The following is a 27,072-nucleotide window of genomic DNA, read 5'->3' as shown; positions in this document are numbered from 1 at the left end:
GCTGAGATTGTATGGTAACCTTTAAAAATAGAAACTGAGTCTTAGCACTGGAAAACACATTGTGGAGTCAGTCCTGTATTAGCAGGGAAATAAGCATGACATATTAGTAGATTTTACGGAAGTCTCATTTCCATGCTTTTATGATTACAGTAGGTTTTCTCTTCRAATGGGCACATGTCAGAGAAGTAATGGAGCGAGAGAACAGACAAGCCCTTTTTCAGTTCACAGAACCCCAATTCTTTATTAATCACAGCTTGCTCACAATGACATACAGGAAAATAGCACTAATGAACAGTAGAATATGCAGGCAGCAACCTCCAGGGGGGTAGGGACAACTTCAAAACTGCAGCTATTTTGGGGATGATGTCTTAGGTTTGGTGATACTGTACTTGGCACAAGCACCCTGTCTAGTCATTCCTGCTGCTTCAGCCCTCTTAGCTCTAGATGTCTGTCACTAGGTAGGGTTGGCTAACACTGAAGAGTAAAAGTCATGTCAAAGGGAAGTCAGCAGTGTCAAAAAAATGTAACAGCTGGCTCACAGGTTCCAGGTGAAACATTCAGTAGCCTTTTTACCATTATACACGTAATATGGTAGCATCAGATGAGTATCACAGATCATGACATCTACAGGTAAAGCCACTTGATGCTATTATTTGCTCCATCAACAGATTTTCAAGTGGAAAATTAAGCTCACTTTACATTTAGCATTTCTATCACTTAGAATTTGTCATAGCTTGATGTTTACAATGTTCCTCTTAAACTGACCTTAAACCAACTTATCACTTACTTTCCTGTCTGTTGCAAAGCAGTGTTTGCTGCCACTCATCTCGAAAGCAACAAGTATTGTACGCGGTGRTTTAACCTCCATTATACAGCGCGCYACAGAAACCTGTAGGGCAAATTGCATTTGAAGAAACTGCGTTTTAAGAGCCTTTTGTCTTGGACGGCTGAATGTGAAGTCACAATACCTGTCACCTAGCTACTGCTTTAACAAAGCTTACTGATGGCAAAGCGCTCTAGGTTATTAGGCAATGGCTGGTCTCTAGCACCATAGAACTACTACTGACCTCATCGGTGGGTTGGAATGAGAGTCGCAGGGAATGGAGATAGACATGAGGTGCTTCAAATGAACCGACCCAGCAAAGTCAGCTGAGTGGAAATAGACATTAGAAGCCTGTTACAGGACATGTAAGATTATGAAATAACTTGCATAATGCAATACTTGTATTTTTTAACAAAAATGTAAGTATTTACAAAATAAGATCCAAGTTTTTTAAACATCAAGCAAATCATTCTGCAAAGAGACCGCATTTTTTTGTTTTTATTTTTGTTTCTTTTTTAAAGTTTTTTATTGAGTTCTTGATTTTTTTTAAACCATGTCATACATTTCCCATACTGATATCGCATGATCCATAATAATATAGGCAGGGGGAGTTTACTAATGGTGGGGATGGGTCACATCCTCCATTGCTGTTTTCAGCCAGACAGTTCCACCTGGAGCTCCTTGTTTCTACGGACCTCTGCGGCATGCCTCTCCTGGAAAACATCGAGAAGGCAAAAATCAATTTTTTTCTCATTCTGTGCTCCCAGGGAGGCTCCTGATCACCCTTTTTAGGCTGTGCATTTCACATCTGTGAAAAACTGGTTTCACAGCRCAACCATATTTATGGACTGCAACTCAGGAGCGGTGGCATCCACCAGGCCATCCCAAGGCATGCTGTGTGCTTACACCATGCTTATGCTCCAGAGCACAGATTTCATATTGGCCTTACATTGGGTCCTTGGCACCTGAAAGAGTTTCCTTGTAAGGGCCCACACTGAGAGCTGATGTTTGCTACATAAAATGTACCATATGCCCACATTTCTTTTTGACTTTGTAAATGTTACCAAAAAATCAAATATAGAGAAGGATGAATGGGATTGAGTTCCTTGCTTGCACACTGTATGCAGAAGGAATGAGAGTTATTATGTTACTGCAGCTTTTAGGAGCCGTAATTAAAGGTTGCAGAATTTATTTCTACCCAGACTGGTCAATCTGAGCATCTCAAATGTTCCCTTAGTTCAAATGATGAAGTTAGCTGTCCTCTTGATGCTTTCTCCAGCTCTGAGGTAGTAGGAGAACTGTTAGCACACTTCAGTGCTAAGCTCTTCTGTTCGCCTTTAGCCACGTTGTCTTCCCTTTTACAGAAACAGTTCATAATTATTTCAGACTTATTTGAGCCACTGTATATTAAGATACTTCTGTAGAAATGGGCCTATGATCAGGAACAACAGCTGTCAAATAAATTTAGGAGAGTTGTACTCATGGTGTTTACAAAACTTTATTATTTCTGGAGGCTCTTGAATTTTAGTGGTTTTAGTTTTCAGCCAGTCCTTTTCAACTGTCAGCCTATCAGACTTTTACCTCCCTTGTGTCTGATCCCTGAAACCATCCCTGCCACCAACAACCCAATAACAAACATTACAGGGTGACTATAAAAGCAAATATCCATCCTAGCAGACTTCAATGTAAGATCCTTTCTAAGTATTTATATACATTAGAGGGTCTCTTATGGGAATTGGTCAAAATTTCATTAAAATCAATAGGAATCTTTTCATTGCCTGAGTTGGACTGTGGATCACAGGCCAAGACAGCTTACTGCATCAGTTGAATCTGTAGATTACATTTTCTTATATGATCCATAATTCTGAGCTCCAGACTTTCTAAATGTCTTGTTCCTCAGAGCTCCTGTTAACTGCAATATATAGAAATTACTTCCATACTGGGTGCTCTAGACACCAAACATGGACACCCATGAGGGGCATCCACATGTATGGATCATTTTTGAAGACTTAGACATAGATATCTCGCTTCATCTTTTCCTGCATTTGCAGGGTTGGCTTTTGTGTTTGTGCAAATAGTAGGCACACAATTACCAATTTCTGGTCTATACAAAGGTTCCGAAATATGCGATTGTCATCTCTGCTCAGAAGCATTCAGTGGATTTCATGCAAAGGCATACCATCACATTTCAGAGGAAAAGGGCGTAACAGTCTTAACGTTGTTAGCATTAATCTAGTACACAGAGATGCTCCAGCTGTCCTTCCCATTTCCTTTTAGTACCTCAGGGATGACTAATTGGCTTTTTTCTTTGTTTTCATAAGCTTTGGGATAAATGCCCACAAATTAATCTAATGCAAAAAATGTCAACTAATCTAGGCATAGTTCTCAAGCTCAAGAATTATCCAGGTTGAGTATTCACTAGTAACATCATCCTTTGGAAAACACTTGTTTTTTCTGCCTCTCTGAAACACTTCAGTGTTTGCACTGAAGAAGGACAGGGGCTTACTGAAAAGATCTCAAAAGGACATTTATTTTCACTGAAAATGAGAAAATTTCTATGTCTATTTGCTAGTATATTAGACAGTTCGTTGTTGACAGGAACAAGTAACCATTCCCGCAGGAACAATTARAAAATGTTATCATTGTTAAATCTTTATCCCCAGGTTTCCTTCTCTTGRTTGGAAAGGTTACTTGGGGAAGAGCACACCCATGTCTGCATCATGGTGTCTGGGATTTACCTGTTTCCTAAAGGGAAGTCTTCTTGCTGCACCAAACGTCTCCAAAAGAGAACTTACTCTCTTTTAGTTACACGACTTACAGAAGATGTATAAGAAAGCTTTTGATGCATAAGAAAGCTTTTTCCCCCTATTTTTCCATTTTGGCCTTCTGAGAAGCCAAGAACTAAACCCACATGACAATTGTTTGATTTGGTCATTGACCTTTCTTAAAAGCCAAAATCTAAACACAAGTGACCTTTAATTTGTCCACAGTGCCTTCTTTAAGCTAGAAAATCAACCTTTCTCTGGCTTTCTTTCTCTTTTTAACACTGGACCTTTGCCTTTGTAATCCCGTAAGAAAAAAGATGTGGATCTCAGCCAGCACAAAATCCTAGACCAAGATAAAGAGCAGGAGCAGGGAAAAGTATAGCTGGAGATATAGTTATTGAAAAGTTCAGTCTTTTCCAAAAGCGAGCTGTGTTCTAGATTGGCATGAGGGTCTCTGATTTGCTAAAAACYCTTTAGCAACTGTGAGAAGAGCTACCTCACCACGTCTCTGCATAATATTGGTTAGACATTCCTTTCTTAAGGAAAAGGAAAGTCTTCTTTTTTAAAATCTAATCTAAGATGAGGAGGATGGTGCAGTTACCTTTTCTTGGAGACGTTCAATAAGAGCAGCTAAATTAGCTTCACGATTTTCTTTGATCTGTTCCATTTTCAGTATCAGCTTTTCCTCTGCCATTTTGCTGAAGTTGTTGTTCTCCTCCAAAGCCTTTTGAAGCACTTCTCGCTCATGTTCCCGCTTCTCTGCCAGATGTTTCAGCACCTGGGCCTCCTGGGACTGGAAAGAGCAAGACAGGTGGCTGAAATGAGTGTCTTTCAAAACACTCATGTGGAGCRAAACCCCCCAAAGGGCAGCATTTCACTCAATTTAGAACCTGTATGAAGTCTGCTTTTTTGTTATTATGCACATTGCTTGGAAAAATCACTTCTGTGTTTAAACAAGATTAGTTTCAATAACAGAGGCTTAGAGGCTCTGCCCAAATGTGGGACATACGCCTTAGGCAGAGGCCGCAAAGTGGCTGGAGCACCTCCGTTAACAAGCTACCATGTGTAACTGCATTTTGATGCCTCACTTAACTGCTCTAAGTGCGAGCTGCAATCTTTTTGCCATGAGCGTTTTTATTCGTAGTGATAAGGGATTAAGGGCTGAAGCTATGTATGGTGCTAAAAAGGAGATTTTAGAAAAAGAGATGTGCATTTTTGCCGAGGTAGGACTATCCTTAAAAGTAAGTGATTAAATAGTCAGTAGAGGCTTTGACATCTACAGCTATGAAAGCTAAACACAAGCAGTTCAGACAATGTTTTCTTTCCATGATACTTCTGTTTGGCTTCACCTCACTGATTACAAAGGGAAAAGGGGTTTTATTCTATAAAAAATATAACCTCCCCACAATTTTTACTTAAAAGCTTACATTTTGCAAGGAAGATGAAAACAGCATGTAGGAATTAAACGCTTGCAGCTTATGCACAATACTGCRTTATTCTTCTTTCTAAACTCATTATTCAGAAGCATAAGCCTTGTTATTTATTTCAAATCAAATTACTAAAATGAAACCACTAATTCTCGGAGAGAAGCCAAAGAGCTTGCAGTGTTGAGCCCATTCTCCAGGCAAGTCTAGTCAAAAAGATAATATGTTTCAGGAGGGTTATTTAGAAGTGATAAAAAACATGGTAAGCTTTGGATAAAATAAATCAGAGGCAGCATGAGAAACAAAACAGAAAATGAGGAATGAAATATGGTGCTGGGAGGCTATGTGTATATTTCAGTGCAGATCACAACACATTGTGGCTATTGTTCTCTGTAAAAATTAATTAGTTTAAGGCCTAAATTAAGGGTTTTAACCAATAATTATGATTTGCAGTAATGAATCTTTAACATCCCCCTGAGAGGTTTCAAATGCAGTAAAAAGCCTGCAATTCYTTTATATGAGTGAAATCCTGCTATGAGGAGAAGACAAACATTTTAGCAAAAGTAAGAGACACACAAAACCAAATGCACTAACAAGGCAAGTTAAGCAGATTAATAATAAAGGCTGCAAAGACCAGGCAGAGTACCTTGCGGCAAGGCACTAGAGAAAAATACATGTTGCTTTGAAAGGCTATAATGGCTTGCTTGAAATTAGAGGGGAAAGCTTCTTTTGCAAATCTTGGCCATGTACTTTATTTGCTGTTATCTCTGGTCTGGTTCCAGTTAAGAGCTCACAGCATTTCTCTAACTATGATCCCTAGAGCATTTGCTAAATTGGTTGGTACCTAACAAAGGCTCCTCCTTGTTTTTCCTCCCACTATAGAACATGCTGAATAGGAACAAAGCGAGTTTTTTTTTTTTTTCAGTTCTTTGTGTCATACAAAATAAATGTTGTGCAGGCCAAAGGATTATTGCAAATGAGAACAGAAAGTCCCCAGATGAGCACAGCCAAGAGGAGGGGGAGCTTCACTGGTGGGGAAAGGGAGCAGAATGAGCCAAAGCCAAAGAGAACTGGGCAAAGAAGGAATTTCATAGACTAATTCAAAAATCATAAAATCCCCATAAATTARACTGAACTATCATTAATTTAAATAATTACGTTCATAATAAAATGACTTATTTTTGAGCAAAGTATTTGATTTCAGATATTTAGCCTTTAACATTTCTTTAAATATTGGCCTACTTCAGAATGGAAAAAAATTATTTTGAAAGATTTTGTGTACAATATAAAAATAACAAATTTGAAYATCTTCAGCCTGTTTAACCCTTTTTGATTCAACAAGGGTGGCTCAGCTTGACCTGCGCTTGAGAAGATCTTCCCACAATTCTGCATTTTATATTTAATTAATTTACTCTTCAATGGCAATTTTGCATCCACTTTTGGAAAACTTACGATCATTAAAATTTGGTTGTTGATATGAATTTTGGGAACTCCTTGCTTAAAGGATCCCAAAGTAACTTTGATAATCTAAAGATATATTTCTTTTCCTGTTGGGAGTTTGAATAGAAAAGATACTAAYTGTAATGTCCTTTCTCATGAAAGTTTTCAGAAGTGACCTGTTATTCTGAGAGCCTAATATTTCATGACATTTTAAAATACATATAATTTGTTATAAAATAAAGCATTTCTATTTGCAGAGCATATCCAGGACCAATGGAGATGCCTTAATGCAAAATAAGGTTTGCATTGTGCTTATAAGTAGTACTTTGGAAGAGAACATTGGGAGTATCAAAATGTCATTGGGACTTCAGGGCACTTGCTCGTTTCTCTGGATTTGTTTTCTTCCATTCAAGCTCTTTGCCTTTTGGACTACTTTTTATTAGCATAAATCCAGGAGAATGGCGAAAATACAGAGTCCTCTATCACAGTATACACAGTTCTAGAGGCTGCCTTTGGAGACAGAACATTCAAACTGATTTGGCCACTAACGAAGAAAATCTTCATACTGTAATTCAGTAATTATTGAATGCAAATTGCTTTGGCACTAGTAAGAGTTTGAACAAAAGCTAAACCGAGCCTCAGGAATTGACTGCATACCCCTAATGTGATTTTCTTTTATGGTATGCCTTAAAATGTGTTCCTTTTCCTCAATTAAAATGTTCAAGGCACCCAGGACTGGCGCAAAACAGAGAGAGAGAAAAAGAAAGGGAGGTAGAATCTCATTTAAACTGGTGCTCTAAACTCCTCTAGTGCCATTGTACACCAGCTGTGTCTGCCYGTTTCCCTTGTGCTCAGATCATTTTTGCAGTCCCCTCCTGACATTTCTGGAATAGAGTTGATATGTTTTTATTCTGGATTGTGGAATGATTATCCATTTCAGACACATTTGGCAAAAGATCCTGGCCACCCTGTCTGTTCAAAGTCTATTCCACATTCAGAAATAGCTAAAATGAATGACCCCTGATTCAGAGTGTAAAAGCCTCGCTTTGTTGCTTGTGTTGGCTTTTAGCTGCTGAGTTTGGACTCCCACAGTCTTGACATGGGATTCCAAAATAAGTAGGAATGGGATTCTAACATAAGTGGGAAGATTTTGTTCCCAGGTTTATTCCCAACATTGTATTGTCGAAATTGCTGGAAATCACATTCTCAGCTTCTTGACAATCCATTTCTAATATACTTGTAAATGGCTTATGATAAATACTTCTTGTRTAGCTATTAATTTTCAACTAAAAGAAGTTCGTAATTCTGAGAAAATTAGTGAAAAAAGCTGGAAATAGCATGAAAGATAAAAATATYAATAAGAAGGAAAGAGAGAAGCAAGGAGAAAACAATACTCAATGAAGAATAACTTCTTAAGGGCATAATAATGCAGCTGCCGTTGCAATCTCCTATGCTTAGTGTAGAGGAATAAAAATATTGTTAGGCATTCCTGATATAGATACTTTTGCTCCCATAAATGTAATAATATGCTACAAAGATGGCTAATGCAGACAAACACCTTATGACTTTCATCTCATATTTCTAAAGGATTATGTGTCCCCCCACCTCCTTTTCAGAGATGCTTGGTTCAAAAGAAAATCTATGTCTCATGATTAGCTGGCCAGATATAGATGCAGACAGCTCACTTTATGAGCAAAATTATCTACGGAAATGGGCTTTGGAGGTACAATATTTACTTTTTAAGTATTACTCACAGGAAGAAAATCCTACTTCTCTGAGTARTAGGTGTTCTTATTCTCTCATATTTATCTATTTTGCTTTGACTTATACACCCAAATATTGAAATCATCTATGCAGAGATAAAATTAACAGATTAGTCTTAAAGCAAGAAGTGGGCTCAGGCAATTGCTTTTAAACTAGGGATTTCTGCTTGAATGCATTTGCCTGACTGTCTTAGCTATTAGGATGTATGAGGTACACTATCTAGTTATCAGAACTCCACTTTCATAACACAATATTCATTTATTCGCTGGATTTTTTTAAATTAAAACAGTCAGCAGAAGCTGTGTTAACTCTGGTATGCCTCCATGTATTGTGTATTTAAAAGATACTATTAATGGCCCAGACTGTGAAGACAGGATTAAAGGCTTCTATTGTAGTGTAAATGCCAAGGTAAAGCCTAGGTATTAATCAGAAGGAAATGGTGAGTTGAAGCAATGATATTTTTAGGGGGAAGGAGTCAAGGGTTTCTCCCCCCACACACAAAAAAGCAAAGGAATAGAGTCAAGTTAGACCTCACTCATGGCACAGGCATCCTCAGATCTCTTTATTACCGTATCTTGTTGCTCACTGGAGTGTACTATTTTTTTATATTACATTAGACCCTACTCTGGCTGATGTGAGTACTCATTGTCCCAGGACATATATGCAGTATATATATGCATATATATACTGAAAGACTGTTCCTCTGCCAAAGCAATGGCAGATAAGAAAAAGAGGGGGATGCTCCTGCTCCACAGATTTACAGAGCAAGGGAGTGAAATGGTCTTTCATCAGGAGAGCCAGAGGTGTCTGCAAGCAAAAGCTGAAGTTGAAATCCTAGTTCTGTTGAAACCAGTGGCAAAATTTCTAGTGATAGCAGCAGCCCAAAATTGTGATTGAACTTTGATGATAATCCTTATTTCAAGATCTTTATTTCAGAAGGAGCTTTTGGTCAGGCCTACTAAGAATGCAAAGAAGAGTCAAAAAATAAACAGGTTGTCCATAACGATAAACAAGAAAACTCCCTTTGATCAGCCCCTTTCTCTTCCCAAGACAGCACAAAATTGCAGCTCTCAAGGTTTTGACTCATTGGGGTGAACAGGGTATGTTGGGCTGATGCAGCAGGTATCACCTGAGCCATCTACCTGATGCTCCCTACTTGCTCAGGAGGAATTTTTCGATCTGAAGCAGTTTGAAAAGTCAATACATCCCACCATACTGGGATGGTTCATTGACAGCAAGGCACACAGCAGACTGCTAGGAGAAGCTTTGCTGGCGTTCAGGGGTATGTTTTCTCTGCTCCCCTCTCCCAGCAGGTGATAAACTTTTTTTCTGAGGGCACATATCCAACAGCCTTCTGCTTTTTGCACAAGAAATTGCCAAGTGCCTTGCAGTTTTGACCAACTTGTCAATATTAGAGGCAAAGTACAATATATAGAAACATTGGTGCAAATAAAAATGGGGTAGAAATACATGGTTCTGAAGCTGATTTCACAAGTCTCACTGGGATCTTTTCATAAAGCAGCCGCACTTCATTTTGTACTTTCTCTCTGCTCAAGCATGGCCAAAAACTAACAATAGAAAGAAAGATTAGTAGGTGGGCRAGAAAGGAGGCAAATCTCTTGGACAGTGCCTGTCCTCCCAGCCTGGCTTGCTCACTTACAAATTTGAAAGGAATTGAAAGAGGTAATGGGAATAAGGTGGAAGCACATAGCTTCTTAGTCCTCTGGGGAAGGGAATATTTTATGTCCAGTATATGCAAATATTTCATGCACAGTCCAGTTGACTAAGCTGTCTTGGGGGATTTGCCCTAACAGCAAATATTTAAACTTTCATTATTTTCTAAGCTCTGGATCATGAATTGTTTCAATTTAAAGCACAGTGGACTTGCAAAGGTCATTGTGAATTTTTCTGTTTATAGAATAATTTTTAAAATAAAATCTTTAGTACAAATACTGAGGGGGTGTCATTTAATTCTGGTTGGCTTCATGCTGTGTCAGCTGCTCTAAATTTACAACTGCCTGAACTGAGTTCAGCAGTTAATTTAGCAACCCCACTGTTGAGATGCATTCCCCAAAAAGATTCTGGAGCCAAAGTTTTCCTCAAATTTAGGTGTTATTTTCTCTTATTTAGTTTTTATTACACTTTGTTTCCCTGTTACACTTCTCCATGCAGTAGGGGCAAGAGTACTGACAAGTGTCTCCTGCCAGGCAGGAAAGCAGGCATGGAGGGGGACTGAGTTTGGTGCCGAGGCCACYGGCGAGTGTGGCCATGGTGCTGGCAGACAGCGAGACTGCCCCAGGCGAGCTGACCACCCTGGGTAGCCAAGTGAGCTTGCACAGGCTGGGYGGCAGGGTGGGAGCATCTCACAGCATTTAATAACAACGGCATTAAAAGCTCATGTTGCTGTAATCGTATAACCAACAGCATGAAAATTYAAAAAATATGGTCGTTCTTCGGCATTCTTGGTGGTGCTAAGCACTAGGGACTAGCCTGATTAAATTTCATCCAAATACAAAGCTGTTAAGAGGATTTAATTACATACAGGTTCTCTCCCATAATCCAAAAACTAGAGAAATGTGCATCCCTTTGGAGTTTCATTTTCATGCTAATAAGTTGAATAAAGGCAATAAAGATATATAATTCAATGTAGGACTTTTGAAGTCTATGAATCCAGTGTAATAGCTAAATATTCAGGGCTGATGGGCAGAAATTGATAAATGTTAAATGTTCTTGAATAAACTTCTGCTGCTTACAGTGTCACTGTGCTCTCATTTCCTAACTGGGAAGGATGGGAAGATCTTTCTGATTACCTACCAAGGTATGAAAATACAGCACACATATGCCTAAAAAATAATGGGATAATAATTACATACTGTAAATAGGATTCTATAAATGGAAAGGGCAAATYTATATCTAGCCAAAATGGGTCTTACTATGTGGTGCAAAAGAAAAAAACTCCCTTGCATTCAGTTTGATCCAAGGGTACAAGGTCACAGGGACTGCTAAGAGAGGTAAAGAAAAAGGGGGACAAATGGAAGGCACACCGCAAAAGTGTAGGAGGAAATAAACAGGAACGATAAGCAGAAAATAGAGTAAATAGGAGACTGCTATGTATTGTGTGAGTGCATGTGTTGGCATAGATTTTCTCATAGAAATTTGAAATTTTATTAATGAACACTAATTAGCAGAGCCAATGTGAAATCAATTAGTATTTTTTTCRAAAATGGCAATTCTCATCCATTTGTTATACTTGATTTTAATTAGAACTGCTGGAGGGACATGATATAGAATGGTTATGTCTGATAGGTGTGGTGCATAGATAGAAAAGTATGATAACAACTGCAATCCATGCTAGATCTCAGAAAAGATACACCTGGTTTGCCCAGCTACGGGAAGTGGAAGATGCTTAGGAAAAGGCAGATGAAGTTGTGCAAATCTGCCCGGCACTTCACTTGGTATATCTTCTTAATTTCCAACTGTAAGCAGGTAATATATTTTCTGAGCCAGAGGTTGCATCCRTATTACCATTTTCTACAAGGTCATATTCCATGAATTTTGCCATTCTCTTTTTGAAATAATTAATATTGTAGTATCCTCTAATCATTCTGTGACAGCAAATCCAACACCTTGATTAAACAATTAATGCAAAGTTTTATAAACTTGCCATCTGACAATTTCATTGAGTGTTCCTTCCTGTCTGGATGGTGTGAACCAGAATGTAATTGTTCCTTTTCCTCTTGGCATAACCATTCAGGGCTCTATAGACTTCTGTTTTATTTTCCATCTATTGTCTCTTTCCACTGAAGAGTAGTGGACTCTTTAATTTATCCTTTTATAGAGTTCTATTCCTCTGATTGCYTTTTTTTTAACCTTTCTCTGCACTATAGTCTTTCAGACCAAAACCTCAAGGCAATACTTGGGATATGGGAACACCAGGGATTTTACGGGTGATGTAATGAGGTTTTCTGCTTTGTTCTCTGTTCCTTTCCTAACAATGTCTGCTGCARTGATGATGTGGAGGATCTTATCTATCAAAATAACTTAATTAGTTAGGTATACGTTCATTCAAAATGAATATAGTATGAAGTGGGAGAAATGGCAGGTGTCTGTATTGTTATCACTGATTACCATTAATGATTTTTCCTTTAGGAAAAAACAAACAATAATGAATGAAATTAAATCAATAAAATGAAACTTCTAGGACATACAGTTCACATTTCCTACTAAATATATGCATAATACTAGTCTTCTTAATTGCTACCATTTCATTCTGTCTCCATTTCTTTGCTTAAATATTTGTCCTCAGGACAGAGGTTCTTCACAGTCTTTGGGGCATATCATCATTTGGACACATGAAAGCTCATATTGCTGGATAGACACTAGGGTAAACGTATATTCTTTTCATGTACGGTCAAGTCCTTTTACTAAAATGAACATATAAAAGTAAAACTGAAARAAGCAATGGTGTTAATATTTATAAATTAGAAAAACAAATCATTGCATAGGCAAGGCAGCAGGAATAGCAAACATGACAACACTTCAGTGTTCAGCTGAACGAATTGTTCTAATTAGTGGGTTTCAGAATAGTAAGGTTTCACTGAAAGTTAAAAATATAGCTCAGGTTTTTGGYAAATGTCAGTAGCCCAGATCTACCAGTTTCAGTGGACTGCGTATCCCCACACACCAGTGTAATTACTCCATTGACACTCTTGGAAGTGACCCGCTGATCCGGCCTGACAGCAGCAAGAGGAGAACGGAGAGCTTTCTTATGTTAGGAGTTGTTTCATGTGGTATCTGTGGTATAGCTGTTGTACCTGAACTTCTCTAGACATTTTTGCCCATATCTGGAAAAGATTCTATAAATGTCGGTTTTAATAACAAATTGTAATGTTCAAGACATAAACTAAAGGCTCAGAGATATCTAAACTTGTTTTACTTTTGGATAACTTCCACTGGGGTCTCTGTGAGCYGGTGAAAGGGGTATCTCACAGTAATTTAACTGAGGGGTACATTTGTCACAGAATAACATTAGTTAAATGCCACAGAAAGGACTTCCCTGCTTTACCTTTATGCTACAGCACAMGGAAAAATGGGTTAAATAGCACAATGGATTACCATGTCTAGGGTTTTCTGTGGCCACTGCAGCCCACCATGACTTCCCTCAAATGGTGTGACATACCATCAAATATTGCCGCATACAGAACAGCAYCAATTTCAGATTAAAAAAATTAAGCTGGAAATGGTGAGTTCCTGTCAGCTTTGCATGACATCCTCTGACTGATATGATCTGCAATTTCTTCTTCTAACTTCTGAAAAAAAAATCCTCAAAAAATCAAAGCCCACAAAKCAATCTGAGCTAGTTCTAACTGAGAACAAATAAAAATCTGTGCTAGAGAATGTTTGGCAGGAGTACAAAGTAAGACCTCTTCAACACATCAATCATTGTGAAAGCCAGATAGCTAGTGTGGACTTCTGACTGCATGCACCCTGCATTTGTAGAGTTAACACGGTTGTGAAGAAGGTCTAACAACCCTTCCAGGCTCTATGTGAAAAGCTTACAAATTATGAAATGTGAGTAAGGTCATAAAGAAGACTTACTGTAGATAACCTTACAAAGCCAACTTTCAGGACTATTCAGACTGCCTGCTAGAAGGGCCTCCCTTAGCAGCTGTGCCTTGCTTGCATCCTCATTCCGGAGCGTGGTGAACAGCCCAGAGCACTCTGTATTCAGGGCTGGCTCTCCATATTGCACAAAGCGGATGTTATAGCTGCCTACACGTTGTGACTGATTTCCATGGACACCACAAAGAATCAGCATCTGGCAGCCTTGACCCCAGGCTTTGAATCCCATATCCCACTGTTAAACTTAGATACCAGAAYAGTTGCAATGATTTTCAGCAACCACTATAGGTGGTCTGAACACAACCCTCACACCCACAGAGTRAGCATGTGTATTTGAACTCCCTTGGGCTTCCTGTCCAAAGCTATTTCTATTTTATGACTCATATTYCCAAACATGAAAACAAGACAGGCTTGCTTGCAAATTGCTGGRAAAAAAACAATTAATTTGTTTCTTTCAACTTTTTTTTTTTTCCCCATTCAGGCACTCTATGAGTCAGTGATTGCAATGGAAAACATACCAASAGATAGGAAACATGGCTGTTACTGTGTGCACTAATTATGAACTTTTTTGTAAGAAAACATACCTTTCTCCTTTCCTCTGCAGCTTCCAGCTTTTTCTGGATCTCCTCAAGAGAGAGTTCTTTCTTCTTTGGAGAGGCTAAAGTTCGCGGTGCTTCTGAGACCGGAGATGGTGGCTTTAGGATCAGTTCGAAGGCCTGGCCAGAGGCACGTTTGTTGATTTGTTTAACTTCCATGTCTGCACAGTAAGGTGAGAAACGGTGAGCCMCTCAATACTACAGTAGTATCAAGGACGGAAGTAGCATAGACAGTATTTTAGGATCAGAAGTGTAGACAAAAGATTTATCATTSCTGCCTTTGCCAGTTTAAATGAAATGGCATATTATGGACTGCAAACTGTTCYCAGGAGAGGTACATTCCATTTTATCTGTAACAGCTTAAATATATCTTAATCTCATAAAAATTTATAGTATTTTGGAAACATATTGGGGTTCTGCGTCTTTCCACATCTCCTGAGAGAAATGGCCAAGCTGATTAATGCTTTAAGCATACTTTCATCTTTTCTTGGTTTCCCTGAGAATTATGTGAGCTGTAATTCTCATATGGGGTGCATTTCTCAGGGTAGTAGAAAGGTACAGCTCAGTATATGAGGGCTTGCTATAACAATTCAGTTAGCTGTTATAAGCAACAAATATCCAGTCAATAGAAGGTAATAGCCAAAAACAGCAAATGAATTGTTAAATCAGCGAAATATCGACTAACTAACATTAGATACTGGGCRAGTGAACTGAGTCATTTCCCAGAGYGAGTACATTATCTGACTTGGAAGATGATCACCCATGAAAGTTACTCACCATCATACTTATAGATGTTCATGTTGCGAGGTTCAGGGTAAAAACAGGAGCAGATCAGAGAGAGCATGGACAGCTCCTTCATCTTTTCCTTGTAAGCTGAAACAATAGACCTTGTTAGCACACTTCGCTTTCCCAGCTTCTCCTTAGTGAGCATCTAATTGAGATGACTGGCTAGTGACCAGCAAATCTGCTCTATCATCTGCCTGGCAGATTTCTCTGGGATATTTACTTCCAACTACTTCTTCCAGACACAGAGTCTTTATCATTTGACAAATATGAGATTCTCAGTACTATGGAGACTGCTTCTCAGTACTGTGGAGACCCACATGACTTCAGCCTTGGCTCTAACATACATAGTCCTTCTTATTTTATAGAAAGTGAATCTGACTACCAGGAAATGTATTTAATATTGAAATAATGTCAAGACCCCATTGTCTCTGGCAGATGGAGAGAAATGAAACTCTTCTAAATTCTATGATGTATCCAAATGCAATTGAGAAGAGCTCCAAAATGCTGCCCATGTGTTCTATCATAGGCTGATCCTATAAATGTTATCCGTTACAAATGAAAAAGTCATCTGGATAATTAAAAATAAAACCAGAACTGAGGATAAATTTATAAAATCCTTAGAATGATATGCTTAATGTACATAACTACTAGAGATAAAAAGATCTTTATTTTCTGCACTTACTGACCAAAATAATTTACTTCCGTATTCATTTCTAGTGTATACCATGATACAATAAATACCCTTATGATTTACCTTTACTATTAGTCTATAATCCAGTAATGGCTACAGAGTCCAGCCATAGACTAAGGAGGACTTGGTCTAGAAATGGCAATTCCAATACCTAACTGTTATACGATGTTTTGTATTCTCTCTTTACAGTTGCTATCATACCAGTTTATAACTAGGAAAACAGGAAGTTGCTTGGCAAGTTGATGACAGATCCTAGACTAGAATCTGCTCTCCTGAGTCCTGGTGCAATACCCTAGCCACTAACCACATTGTATAAACCGTATACATTTGGGACTGCTCCAGAAATCATCCTGGCACACACAAATGCCTGCTACTATTGAAATCACAGCTACAGAGGAAGATACAAGTTTGCTGAGAACATGTGAAAACATGGTTTAAAATACCACTGCWCCTGAAAGCATTGTAATTAACAGACTGGACCAAATTAATCCTTGTTACTCCTGAAAGAAAATCAGGACACTCCTTTGATCTTAAAATTGTAGATACACATGAAATTGTTATTTAGCCTTTCTCATGGCTGCTCTTTTGTCTTTTGACTTTTTTCCTACTCAGAAAGATCTGAGGGTAATGAGGGCTTGAGAGCCTTTAGGTGGTGTTCAAGGTGATGGCATTTGAGTGATACTTGAATGATACATCAGTTCAGGTCTAGATTTCTAATGCTGCTAATTAAGCTTTGCATGGGGAGGTCCTAATCATGGGACACTAGATAATCCACCCAAAAGACATACGGTCTTTTACACAAACCATTGGTGGAAGCCAGTATTTCAGACCAAGACTGCTTTCAGTGAACTGAGGTTGTCATGGAAGCTTGGAGTGATAAGTGCTTCTTTCGATACAAAAGTACAAACCTGCACAGAATAACTCAAAAATCCTCTGGACAGAAAAATGACATTAAACTGATGCCTATTAATAGTTAAACATATTGGTATCATGAAAAGCATGATACAGAGTTTGCACCAAAAATATCTGATGGCCATTCAGATAATTTCAGAGAAACTTATCAGAAATGTGCCAGTCTTCCTGTCAATCACATTTATAAGAGTATTTATCCATGTCCTACAAAATCCTCAGCAGATTCACTCCTTAGTGAATAGAATCCTCTGAGAAATTTCCTGAAATTAAAATGATTAAGGAAGTGCTTCCTGCTTTAAATTTGCCAGATAGTGTTGTTCATTTAGGGCCCTAGCCAACAAAGCACTTAAYCACATACTTAATTCCAAGTAGACAGTCACAGTTGTGCAGACTGTCCTTTGAGGAGGCCTTCTCCAACCAGCTGCCCCCACCACCATATTGCACCCTGTTCAGCAGTCAGGTTGTGTAGTGGGAACGTATGGAACCTCRTGCACTGGAGGAGAGTTTTAGGACTCTACCCAGAGACACCTGCACCTGCGTGTTCCCTGAGAGACTGCTGAACATACAGAAAATAGACTTCTGGTTTCCTGTTAAGGACAAGGCCATTGTTGTCACAAGCTGAAAGCTAAACATTCTTGAAAGCTTGAATTATTGCTACAACATAACCTTGAAATATCTTTATAGAAAGAGACTTGGACAGACGTTCCTAGGAATCCTGCCTTTGTTGTTATTTTTTATCTTTGCTTGACATAGAATATTTCTTGTTTTCTAACAACATCTAAAACAATTAGAGAAAGGTGTTTGTTCTTCCAGCTTGTCATCTGCAAAACATGGCTTGAGAAAGATAAGAACATGCTCTGCTGTCTTTCCTGTCAGTACAATAGCTGCACTGAAAGCACAATAGTTGTCCTATTTCATTCTGGACACTGACAGAATTAAGATGACTTTCCATGCTTTACAAGCATCACATTTTCTTTTTCCATGGTATTGATTTAGTCTCTATTTGCCCTAGAAAGTCCTTCAACCACAGTTAGAACTTAGCTTGAATACACACGGCACGTTCTGGAGGCTGCTGCAACCCTGGAAACCAAACGGCATGTGGATAATATGGCAAAGCACAGGAAAGGATTCCTATTCTGCCTCAGGCAGACGTTGTGAGAGTATGTAACATACTGTCTATYTGCGGTGTTGATAAATACCACTTTGCCATTTGGAGGATTAGGTGCTGAGGGCCTTAAGGGAACTGAAGACCTGCAGACTTCCTCAGGTRTCCAGCATCAGTGTTGTGATCACTTCTCCCTCTTGACTAGACAATAAACAGCATATTTAGCAGCCTTGCACAGCAGGAGCCCTGAACTGCTCAGCTGCTGTTTCTTGAACTGCCATACATAAAAATGAAGCAGTATTGTTAACCCAGTCACAACTAAGTAGACACTCACAGTGAGTGGTCTAATTAGAGAGACTGGCCAATGTCACATGGGTAGTTCATGGCTGAATAAGGAGCTGGACTGTGGTTYCCGAAGGCCTAAGGAGCTAGAGTTTCAACCATGCAAGCATGCTTTCTCAGAAGGCAACATTTTTACATTAAAAAAGCATCACTGTTAGGCCAGAAGGCCAACTACACTACATCTTTGCAATACGCAGAGGATCCTGGTGCATGCTTAAAACAGACACAAAAATGATGTCTCTTAYAGTGGAGCTTTTAAAAACTGGTAAAAAGAATCAGTGATTGCAACAAAGTTTATTTCCCAAATGTGTTACGACTGGCTTGCTAATTATACAGCTCCTTGTGCAGTCATGCAGAGTACGTATCACAGCATTAACTCTGCAAGTTAAATGAAGGAAAATAAATGATGTTAATCATAATAATACAAAAGCTTTGATAGGCAAATTACCAGGAAAGAACAATGTTGACAAAAGACTGCAAGAGAATCTTCTCAGTCCTACATAACAAGTTTTAAATATTTAGATATATTAAATGCTTTAAAGTCGAGCAGGAACAGAACACAGATTTTTGCTAAAACTAAAAGGAATTTTAATATTGGCAATTCCTGCAGTTCTGCTGTGAATATCCTGGTATTTACAGATCTTCTTAAATTCTTAAGTTTTGTGATTATTTCAGAACCTCATCTTTTTTTTTTTTAATTAAATTTCTCATGTTCATGATTGCACAGAAAAGCTTAGGAACGTTATCTAATGCCCTTAAAAGCTTTGATAGCCTCRGAGAAGTAGAATCTCAGATCAGTTTGAAACTCATGAATGCATGAATGTTTCTAAATGACACCCAAATGTATCTCCTTAATATTATGGTTTTAAGCTGATCTTGCCATTTTATGAAAATTCTGTCATTGTTTCTAATTGCTATGTTTAGACATTATGACACCACTGCCTGCTTTGGATAAGCATTTCCATGCTCCTTCTTTGTGGACTCTTGCTGATCTAGGTAAGATCTCCTGGAGGCTTTCAAGAGCACCAACGCTACACAYCTGCATTTGCAAGCAGTGAAACATAAGTGGATTGGATCTGTGGRGGGAAACAGTTCTAAAGATTCAATGTCCATGCTATATATACTATATGAGTCTTTTCTGTAGACTAATCTGGTCCTGTGCRCTGTATTTGTGGTTGGAGTACAGTAGATGAATACTAGAGCACATCCTCCAGTTTCATTCTCTCTCAAGCAAACAAGTTAGCGCACTCTGAGACTACTCTGCAGTGTGAACCCAAGCAGGGGTTAGGAAGTATTAATGATTCTCTTCAAAAGCCCTCTTTGACCTCAAATGATGCACTTACTCAGATACATCCCACATTTCTCCATTAACGAGAAAACCAGTCCAATTCTACCCCTTCAGCTCTCTTGCCCTTTAAGTGAAGCTGGTAGGGAAGAGTCCTACAGCTGCTATTAATAAAAGTCAGCAACCAGTTATTTACTACTGGTATAAATATGGAGATTAGGGAAAACACTGGTATAAGAACCATRTCTGCTTTCATATGTTATCAAATAGCTATAAGGAATTTTTTACAGAATGCACTGTAACATGAAAATCTGTCCTGACTGAGGGGCCACGAGCAATTTGGGTCACATTTTGTTTCTTGGCAAAGYGCAGTTAGCACAGATTGCTGTGTCACAGCAGAGAGCATTATTCATAATCAAGACTATTTTTAATAAACAAAAGCAGAGAGATATGTAAAAATGTTACTTATAATTAACATTTGAAGAACGCAAATTTGTTGATTCCTTTTGCCTTACTGAATGCAGTCCACAATTAATAAATTATTGTTTTTTGACACTTTAAATCCCACCTTTATCTCCTAGCTAACTAGTTGCTCGAGGTTTTGCTCACCTGGAGGGGAAACAGAAACTGTCACAGTGCCCATGGTCAAAATGTGGAATTCGTATCACAGTTCAGCCCTATGTTCCCTTGTCAGCTTTCTAAGCTGAATTCTAGTTACCAAACTGAAATCCCACTTTTTTTTTTTTTTTTTCCTGATTTGGAAAAGACCATCAGAGTAAGAAATAAGATTAGATGAAACATGAAATGGAAGACAGAGAAGATCTGCTATAACCTCCTTTACATTGATTTCTCAGGGATGTTATTGACAAAGTGGTTTGTTACAAATATCACTTTGTTAACACTCCCTTTGAAGTACTAGAGTTTATGGTTTGTTAATGCAATGCTTTTAGTCATGAAAAGCCATGTTATTTTTTGAATACCAAAACTCACAATCTGTTGGCCAGYACTTTTTTTCCCCTTTGGTTATCTGTTTCAATAAGGTGCTGCTTTATTTTCTGTCAAATAAAATAGTGTTATATGATCATAACTGTTATTGATTCCTAATAAAAGTAGTCCAACTCAGACCAACAAAAAGATTGGTCTGGCCTGCATTCAAATCACATTTTGACTTTTTCTCAGTCTTTTAGATACAATTCTGATTAATCTCCACTRATTTTTAAAAGCATTTTCATTGATTTTTTAATCCTTTTAAAAACYGTTTTGTCAGTGAAATCTTTGTAATAGAGCACAAGTAACCAGATTATGGCTTCTAGTCTCACTCTGTGAATACTGGAAACGACAAGTAAGGAAGGCTGCAGCCACGGCCAGAATGAGAAGGGGCAGACAAATACTTATTTCCAGCAATAAGACTGTGTAGTTTGTCCATAGCTGGCTAGGTATTTGAAGAAAACTGTATGAAGCATATTGATAAGGTGGTGAGCTAGAGTTATATGGGATTGTGGGAAGCAAAACCCAAAAGGGGGCATGAGAAATAGGATTCTACATATCACTCAACTTTAGGCACGTGCTTTAGATGTATGAGGCTGAGATTCACTCTAATTAGTGCTGGTCATAATTCAAGACAGCCAGTTTGCAGCTGTCATACAGGCTTTCTTTTTAGTCAATGGAGAGAGAAGCGCCTCCAGCAAGTGATCGATTCCATTCCAACATAGATATCTAAGACAAATAAAGTAGGTTGTCTGACAGGCACTGAATACCCTGGCATTGTCAGAAAACCTATGGAAGTTTACAGGCTTATGGAATCGCCAGTGAAGGAGGGAGTGAAAACAAAAGCTCCCGTGGTGAGTACGTATTATCCATCACTTACTCTCAGCCATGACTGATGTCTCATTTTGGTGACTCATACAGGCAGAGCTGATTTTGTGACTGTGATCTGAATGCTCTACAAAGTATCCCGTGTGAGCAAATCTGTTGGACAGCTTCATGTATGTACGTATGTACATACTTCTATGTTTTCACTGAAAAAAACAGATACTAATGGCTCATGGACACAAAGTGAAGGCAGTTAAGAGATAAGATGGACAGATCTGCCTCCTTAATGTCATAGAGTGCTCACCTATCGGTGGCACAAGACCTTAACCTGGGGCCATTCTGTAATGAACAGCTCTTTAAAATTACACTGATCATAAAAAAGCATTTTAATAAAGAGAAGAGAGGGTTTGTGTCATTCCCCCTTGGCCTCCAATTTTGTGGTATTTCTGCCTCTACAACACAAAAGAAGTGAGTTTGATAAAAAGGAACAAGAAACAGAGATCAAGGAAGAGAAACTATGAAACATTTTCTAACATAATTTCAGAAAATGAGAAAGAAAGAAACTGGACAGATCTATCCTGCTTTGTGGCAATTCAGTTTTGGCATTCATTTCTGTAACTTTCATGATTGTTCTGAGATCAGTAAGGCCATCTAGGTTTCAGCAGAAGTATTTGTGATTTTACTSTCTCCAAAGAGAAAGCCTTCTAAAAACCTGCATCAGTGTTATTCATAAAATCGGAGGGTGGTAGTGAAATCCATGAGCATTTTTGTAGAAATTCCTTAAGATACAAGGAATGACAGAGCTGAACCTTCAGCTTCCTATTAAGACCACACTGAAYTGTACGAGACTATAAACTCATTCATTGAACCCTGATTGTTATGGTCATGTGCAACATAAGTTAAAGGGATTCTTTGGTTGAGCTAATGCAACTGCACCATCAAAATTAAATTTTAATGGAAGATTTTTTTTTTTTGAATATGAAAGAAATATCTTTTCATGGTTATTCAGCACAAGCAGTGATGCAAATGCTTTGCCCTAGTTACTGTTAAAGAGTCCTGGGCCACATCAAACTGTCTATTTACAGACATGAGAACACACACATTTCCTTCCTCAGTGGAAGGAATACAGAAATGAGCCTTTTGAGAGCCTGTTGGTGCACTCAGGGCCCTCATGGCCTCACCACATTACATGCTGTTGGAAAAAAGAAAACAATAGAGAACAAGACAWGAAAAACATGGTAAGCATCTGCTCTTTTTCCAGCTTTGCAGAAACTTCTCTGTAACAGTAGCAAAGCCAGACACTACCTTATCTCTTCTAAGTCATTCCCTTGTGGAGTCACTGCACCATGCCACCATGAGGAAATCTTTGGTAGTCAGGTTCCAGCTGTGGGGATTGTAATGGAGCCTAAAGCATGTACGGAGGTCTGTGGGTTTCTGTAGATTCCTCGAATCCATTTAAATTTTAGGGACATTTTGCCAGAATGAAAACAAAAATTTCGAAGATCCTTTTTTCCTGGAACAGAAGACCTTCTGCTATAAGGTCTGCACTGCCCTTGCAGTTTTTTTTCAAGTGAATCCCTAAAGAGATTTTTTCCTTCCCTATTTCCACATCCCACTTCTCTCCCATGATTTTCTTTCCACAGAGCTTTCTCCATAGGAAAGGATGTGAGCCACTAAAATAGACTAGGTAGAAAAATGAGAGGATAAATGGTGAGGAATGAACTCAAAGGCTTTATTTCCAAAGATGGCTTTATTTCCAAAGATGGCTTTATTTCCTGTCAGTTAACTGAAAGCAACTGTTTAGTATAATAACATTTTGTAGTGTCTCTCACTAGCTCTTTAAGGAAGTTTTACTCCTGTTCCTTGGATGATTTGGCAGGATGCTGATGTTTAGGATGCTGATGCTACGCCTCCCTTCACAAGAAGCAACCACAGCCATTGAGTCTTGCACAGAAACATTACATCATCTGAGGGCAAAATTCATGTAAGTTGTACAAGCACATCAGTAGTTCATAACTCTTTTAATACAGCCCCATTCAGGAGTCAAAAAAAGTCATTCTGCCATCTGCTGTTTCCTGTGCTCTCTTGAGGCACAGAAGACTGTGGGTTTTCAGTTATGGGATGATACAAACTGATGTTCCTTAATCAGAAGTGAGTGGAAAAGAAAAAGGGAATAGGCACTAGCAGCTGTAGTMGGAGGGAATAATCCTTACTTGGTTCATCTTATCTGCTTGAGAGCTCTTGGTTTTACTACATAATCCCACACCGGGAAAACAGTTGCTTCTGGCTGGCACCAGAGCAATCTTAGCTCTCTCAGGTATTACAGAAAACSCCTCAATTTTACTTTTTGTTTAGGAATACTGCTAGTGCTTGTTGTAACATGTGTATCAGGACTGATCCTATCATTAGATTYCCTGTTCTCAGAAAAAGCCATATTCCCAGAAGCTGTCACTAGGAGTTTTATGTGAACGATTTATGGATCAAAACCTTAAGCTCTGGAACTTTTTAATAGGATGATCTGCTTTTCGCAGTTTAATGCTCGCTGTCTGTAATGTATTTCCTTCATATGCTATGTCTGAATGGTTGTCACATAGGCAAATTCTTTCACCAGCACATGTAGCCATTAGAATCTTTTACTTCTGGGACAAGCTACATATAAAGTGGCTTAAAAATCTGGATATTTCACTCCAAAATTTCCTCTAAGATGGCTTTGAAGATCCTCATGGTTGAGCAGCCCTGCACTAGGATCTCGGTCTCCACACAGGAAAAAGCAGCATTTTAAGGAATGCTAACGTTCATGTGTGAAGGCAGAAAGCTTCTCGGTGGCTTTCTTCAGCCCACTTATATCAACCCTACTCTACACAGGCTTTGTACTACATTTATACTGTCTCAAAGATTTCTGAGACAGGGGCTATCTCCTGTACTAACCTGCCCTAAAAGCAGCTTAGTACCGTCACTTCAGGACTTCCCAGTAGCAGAAAAAACCCCAAGTTTTTGAACTTTTCCCTCAGAAGCAGCTGTGTAGAGCCTAGAAGCCACCAAAGCATACTGCTTCCTGAGTGCAAAGTCATGGTGCTTGATCCTGGTTCCACAGTGGTGGCTGCAGCACCAATGACTTATAAGGGAGTTGGTACTTCTTTGATGTCTGTGTAATAGCAAACAGATAAGGTGTGRCATGGTCTAAGGTATAGCTTAAAAGAACACAGAGTGAGCTGTAGAGCCTGCACATGGCCCACATTCCCTGACAGCCCTGACAAGGAGACATGAGTCACCTCGAAGGCCCTGTGGCCTACGATTTTCTGCTCCCTGGCGACCCAGGTACTGGAAGGAAAGTGCAATTTTCAATCCTTGTATTGAATGCATTGGCTTCCCCTGGAGCACCCAGCAGTCAGAGGCTAGGCTATTGGAGATGAATGCCATCCCCTAGTGCGTTCTTAAGGTCATCTCATTATTGTATTGCAGTAGCATACAGAGACCCAGCTGAGATCTGTACTAAATACTGTACAAACACATCAGATGAGAACATCCTGTGCCAAAGAGCTTCCTGTGTAAGCGAAAAAGTCCACAAAGGAATGCTGGGACTGAAATGACATAGAGAGGTGAAAAAAATGCTTTAGGTCACAGACCCAGTCAGTAGGAAAGCTTTATGGAGCACCCAGGTCTCCTGACTCCTGTATCAGTGACAGACTCTATTAGACCAGGCTTTGAGAGGTTCTCTCTTTGAAAATGGGGCAGACAATATGTGTGCTGACTGGTAAAATATCCTATGGAGTGATGATACATTCCAATATCATAAAATAGATAGTGATTGCTTAGAAAATGAGCTTAGTATGATCAAACAACATTTTCCCAAGGCATGAAACATGCTTTAGGTTCTGCTGTAGAGCAGTAAGACTGTGTTACTAGAGCAGGATGTGACAGAGTTGGCTGTCAGCATTTCTTTGATTTTTTTGTATTGCAACCTCAGCCATGTGTGTTTGGAATACTTGTGTTTATTTGATTTTTCATAATGATCTCTTCAGAGATTTCCACTGACTTAATTTGTTTCACCCTGATCCCTTCCTGCAGTTTTGACAAACTCTTCTTGATCTTGAATCATGTGGTTTTGCATTACCCACTGCCTTTGGATGTCATTTTATTCTACGCTGGCTGTATAATAATGCCTAAAGAGTAATGGCATAATCCCAGCATACTGTCAGTCTCATAACTGACATAAGATTTCTGTTACTGTTTTATTTCGTCTTGACACAGTAGATTCTTTCTGGACTTGTACTGATATTTCAATTATGTTATGACACCTTGACCCACCTTTGGACTTAAACTGCAATCAAACTATTCTGAGTCACACTGAAATTCTCAAGAGAACAAATTTTAGCAGAATTACCCACATGTTCTGAAAGCAAAAAATTATCTTTTTCTGTGCTAGTACAGCATCAGGCAAAGGAATGGCTCAAGACGCTTCTGCAAAAAAGGCAATTAAGAAAGACTGAATAAGGAATCAACCTTTTTCTCTTTCCATACTTTAGGGTCAGGGACTCCGCTGTTGTTAAGTGGTGTACCTCAGTCAGCTGAGCAGACCCGCATTGCCTGCAACGCCAGCTTCCATTTTARCAGAGAGTCTGGTCTAGATGATCTGGGCTAGATGATCTCCAGAGGTCCCTTCCAATCTCAATGATTTTGTGATTCTGTGATTTTGTGGTCCTTGAGATTTTTCTGGGATCGGATATACATGTTTTTTAATACATCTTTAGTTGTGAGTCAGATATAATATGTGAACCTTGTTATAATTCATATAGAGGTTGTAACTACAATTCTCATTAACACACGTACTGTTCCACTCCAAAGCATGTATATTCAGATACTCTTTTTTTCCAATATTTTAAATTGTGGTGCTAAGTGACGAGGCCCAATGCACCATTTAGTCATAACTTAAGGCCAGAAAATAAGCTGCAAGTTCAATTGCAAGGTGTATTTGTTTATTTAGGCAAAGATAATGCAGAGGGCAATGAGCTTAGTAAAAATGTATGTTTATAATATACAAGATAAAATTGAAATTATAATTTGCAGTAGGGTTGGACTCTTATTCTTTATATTCCGGTAATTAAATGTGTTCCTTGCTTGCTGAGTCATTTCAGTGAGTGCAGAACCTATTGCAATTATTTTTGCACCTTAATTACCATGAGAATCCATTTTAGAGACAATACATTGCTGTGAGGACTGTGAAAGATAGCCCTCAAACTAACCTAGTCACACAGGCTATAAAACTCCTGTTTCATAGTGTCTTAAAGAAACAAAGGGAAGTCTTCATATACATATATGTATGTGTATGTATATATGTATATGTACATATAAATGAATAAGTGTGTTATATCCATATAAACCAGTTTTATGCAGCATAAGTTTGGTAGTTGATTCGGAGCACTCTACATGTATTTAATGTACTTAACTGAAAGCCAGATATGTGTAACTGCATCTTTGTGCTACACTATTATGAACTGCCATGACTACCGACTAAATGTCAAAACGCAAAAGACAATGAAAAGAGACAGTCTGAAAAATCCAATTTTCTTCTGTGTTTTGAATAGAATTTTAATATTATGAGACATTTTAAATGAAGGATGTCTCATCAGTGTGAATAAGGCATTAGTTTGCCTTCTGGATAGAATTTCAAATGGTATACATAAGTAGAATATTTAAAAATGAAG

At 38.6% G+C, this 27,072-nt stretch overlaps 1 protein-coding gene across 1 annotated transcript in view; it reads right to left on the bottom strand.

The window, feature by feature from the left end:
- Nucleotides 1-213: 213 nt before the first annotated feature.
- Nucleotides 214-27,072, bottom strand: part of STMN2 (stathmin 2) — a 41,063-nt gene continuing 14,204 nt past the window's right edge. Inside the window, exons 2-5 of the mRNA XM_085314316.1 lie at nucleotides 15,212-15,307; nucleotides 14,423-14,595; nucleotides 4,190-4,381; nucleotides 214-1,536 (exon numbers count right to left, since the gene is read on the bottom strand). Coding sequence (XP_085170442.1) covers nucleotides 1,477-1,536; nucleotides 4,190-4,381; nucleotides 14,423-14,595; nucleotides 15,212-15,307 — 521 coding nt within the window. The 3' untranslated portion in view covers nucleotides 214-1,476. The remainder of the gene's footprint in view (nucleotides 1,537-4,189; nucleotides 4,382-14,422; nucleotides 14,596-15,211; nucleotides 15,308-27,072) is intronic.

The sequence above is a fragment of the Rhea americana genome, unplaced genomic scaffold, assembly GCF_003343005.1.
Source record: "Rhea americana isolate MKP2758 unplaced genomic scaffold, rheAme1 scaffold_40, whole genome shotgun sequence".
Classification (NCBI taxonomy): Eukaryota; Metazoa; Chordata; class Aves; order Rheiformes; family Rheidae; genus Rhea; species Rhea americana.
Note: the sequence above shows the minus strand (reverse complement) of the source record. Positions and strands in the feature narration are given on the sequence as shown.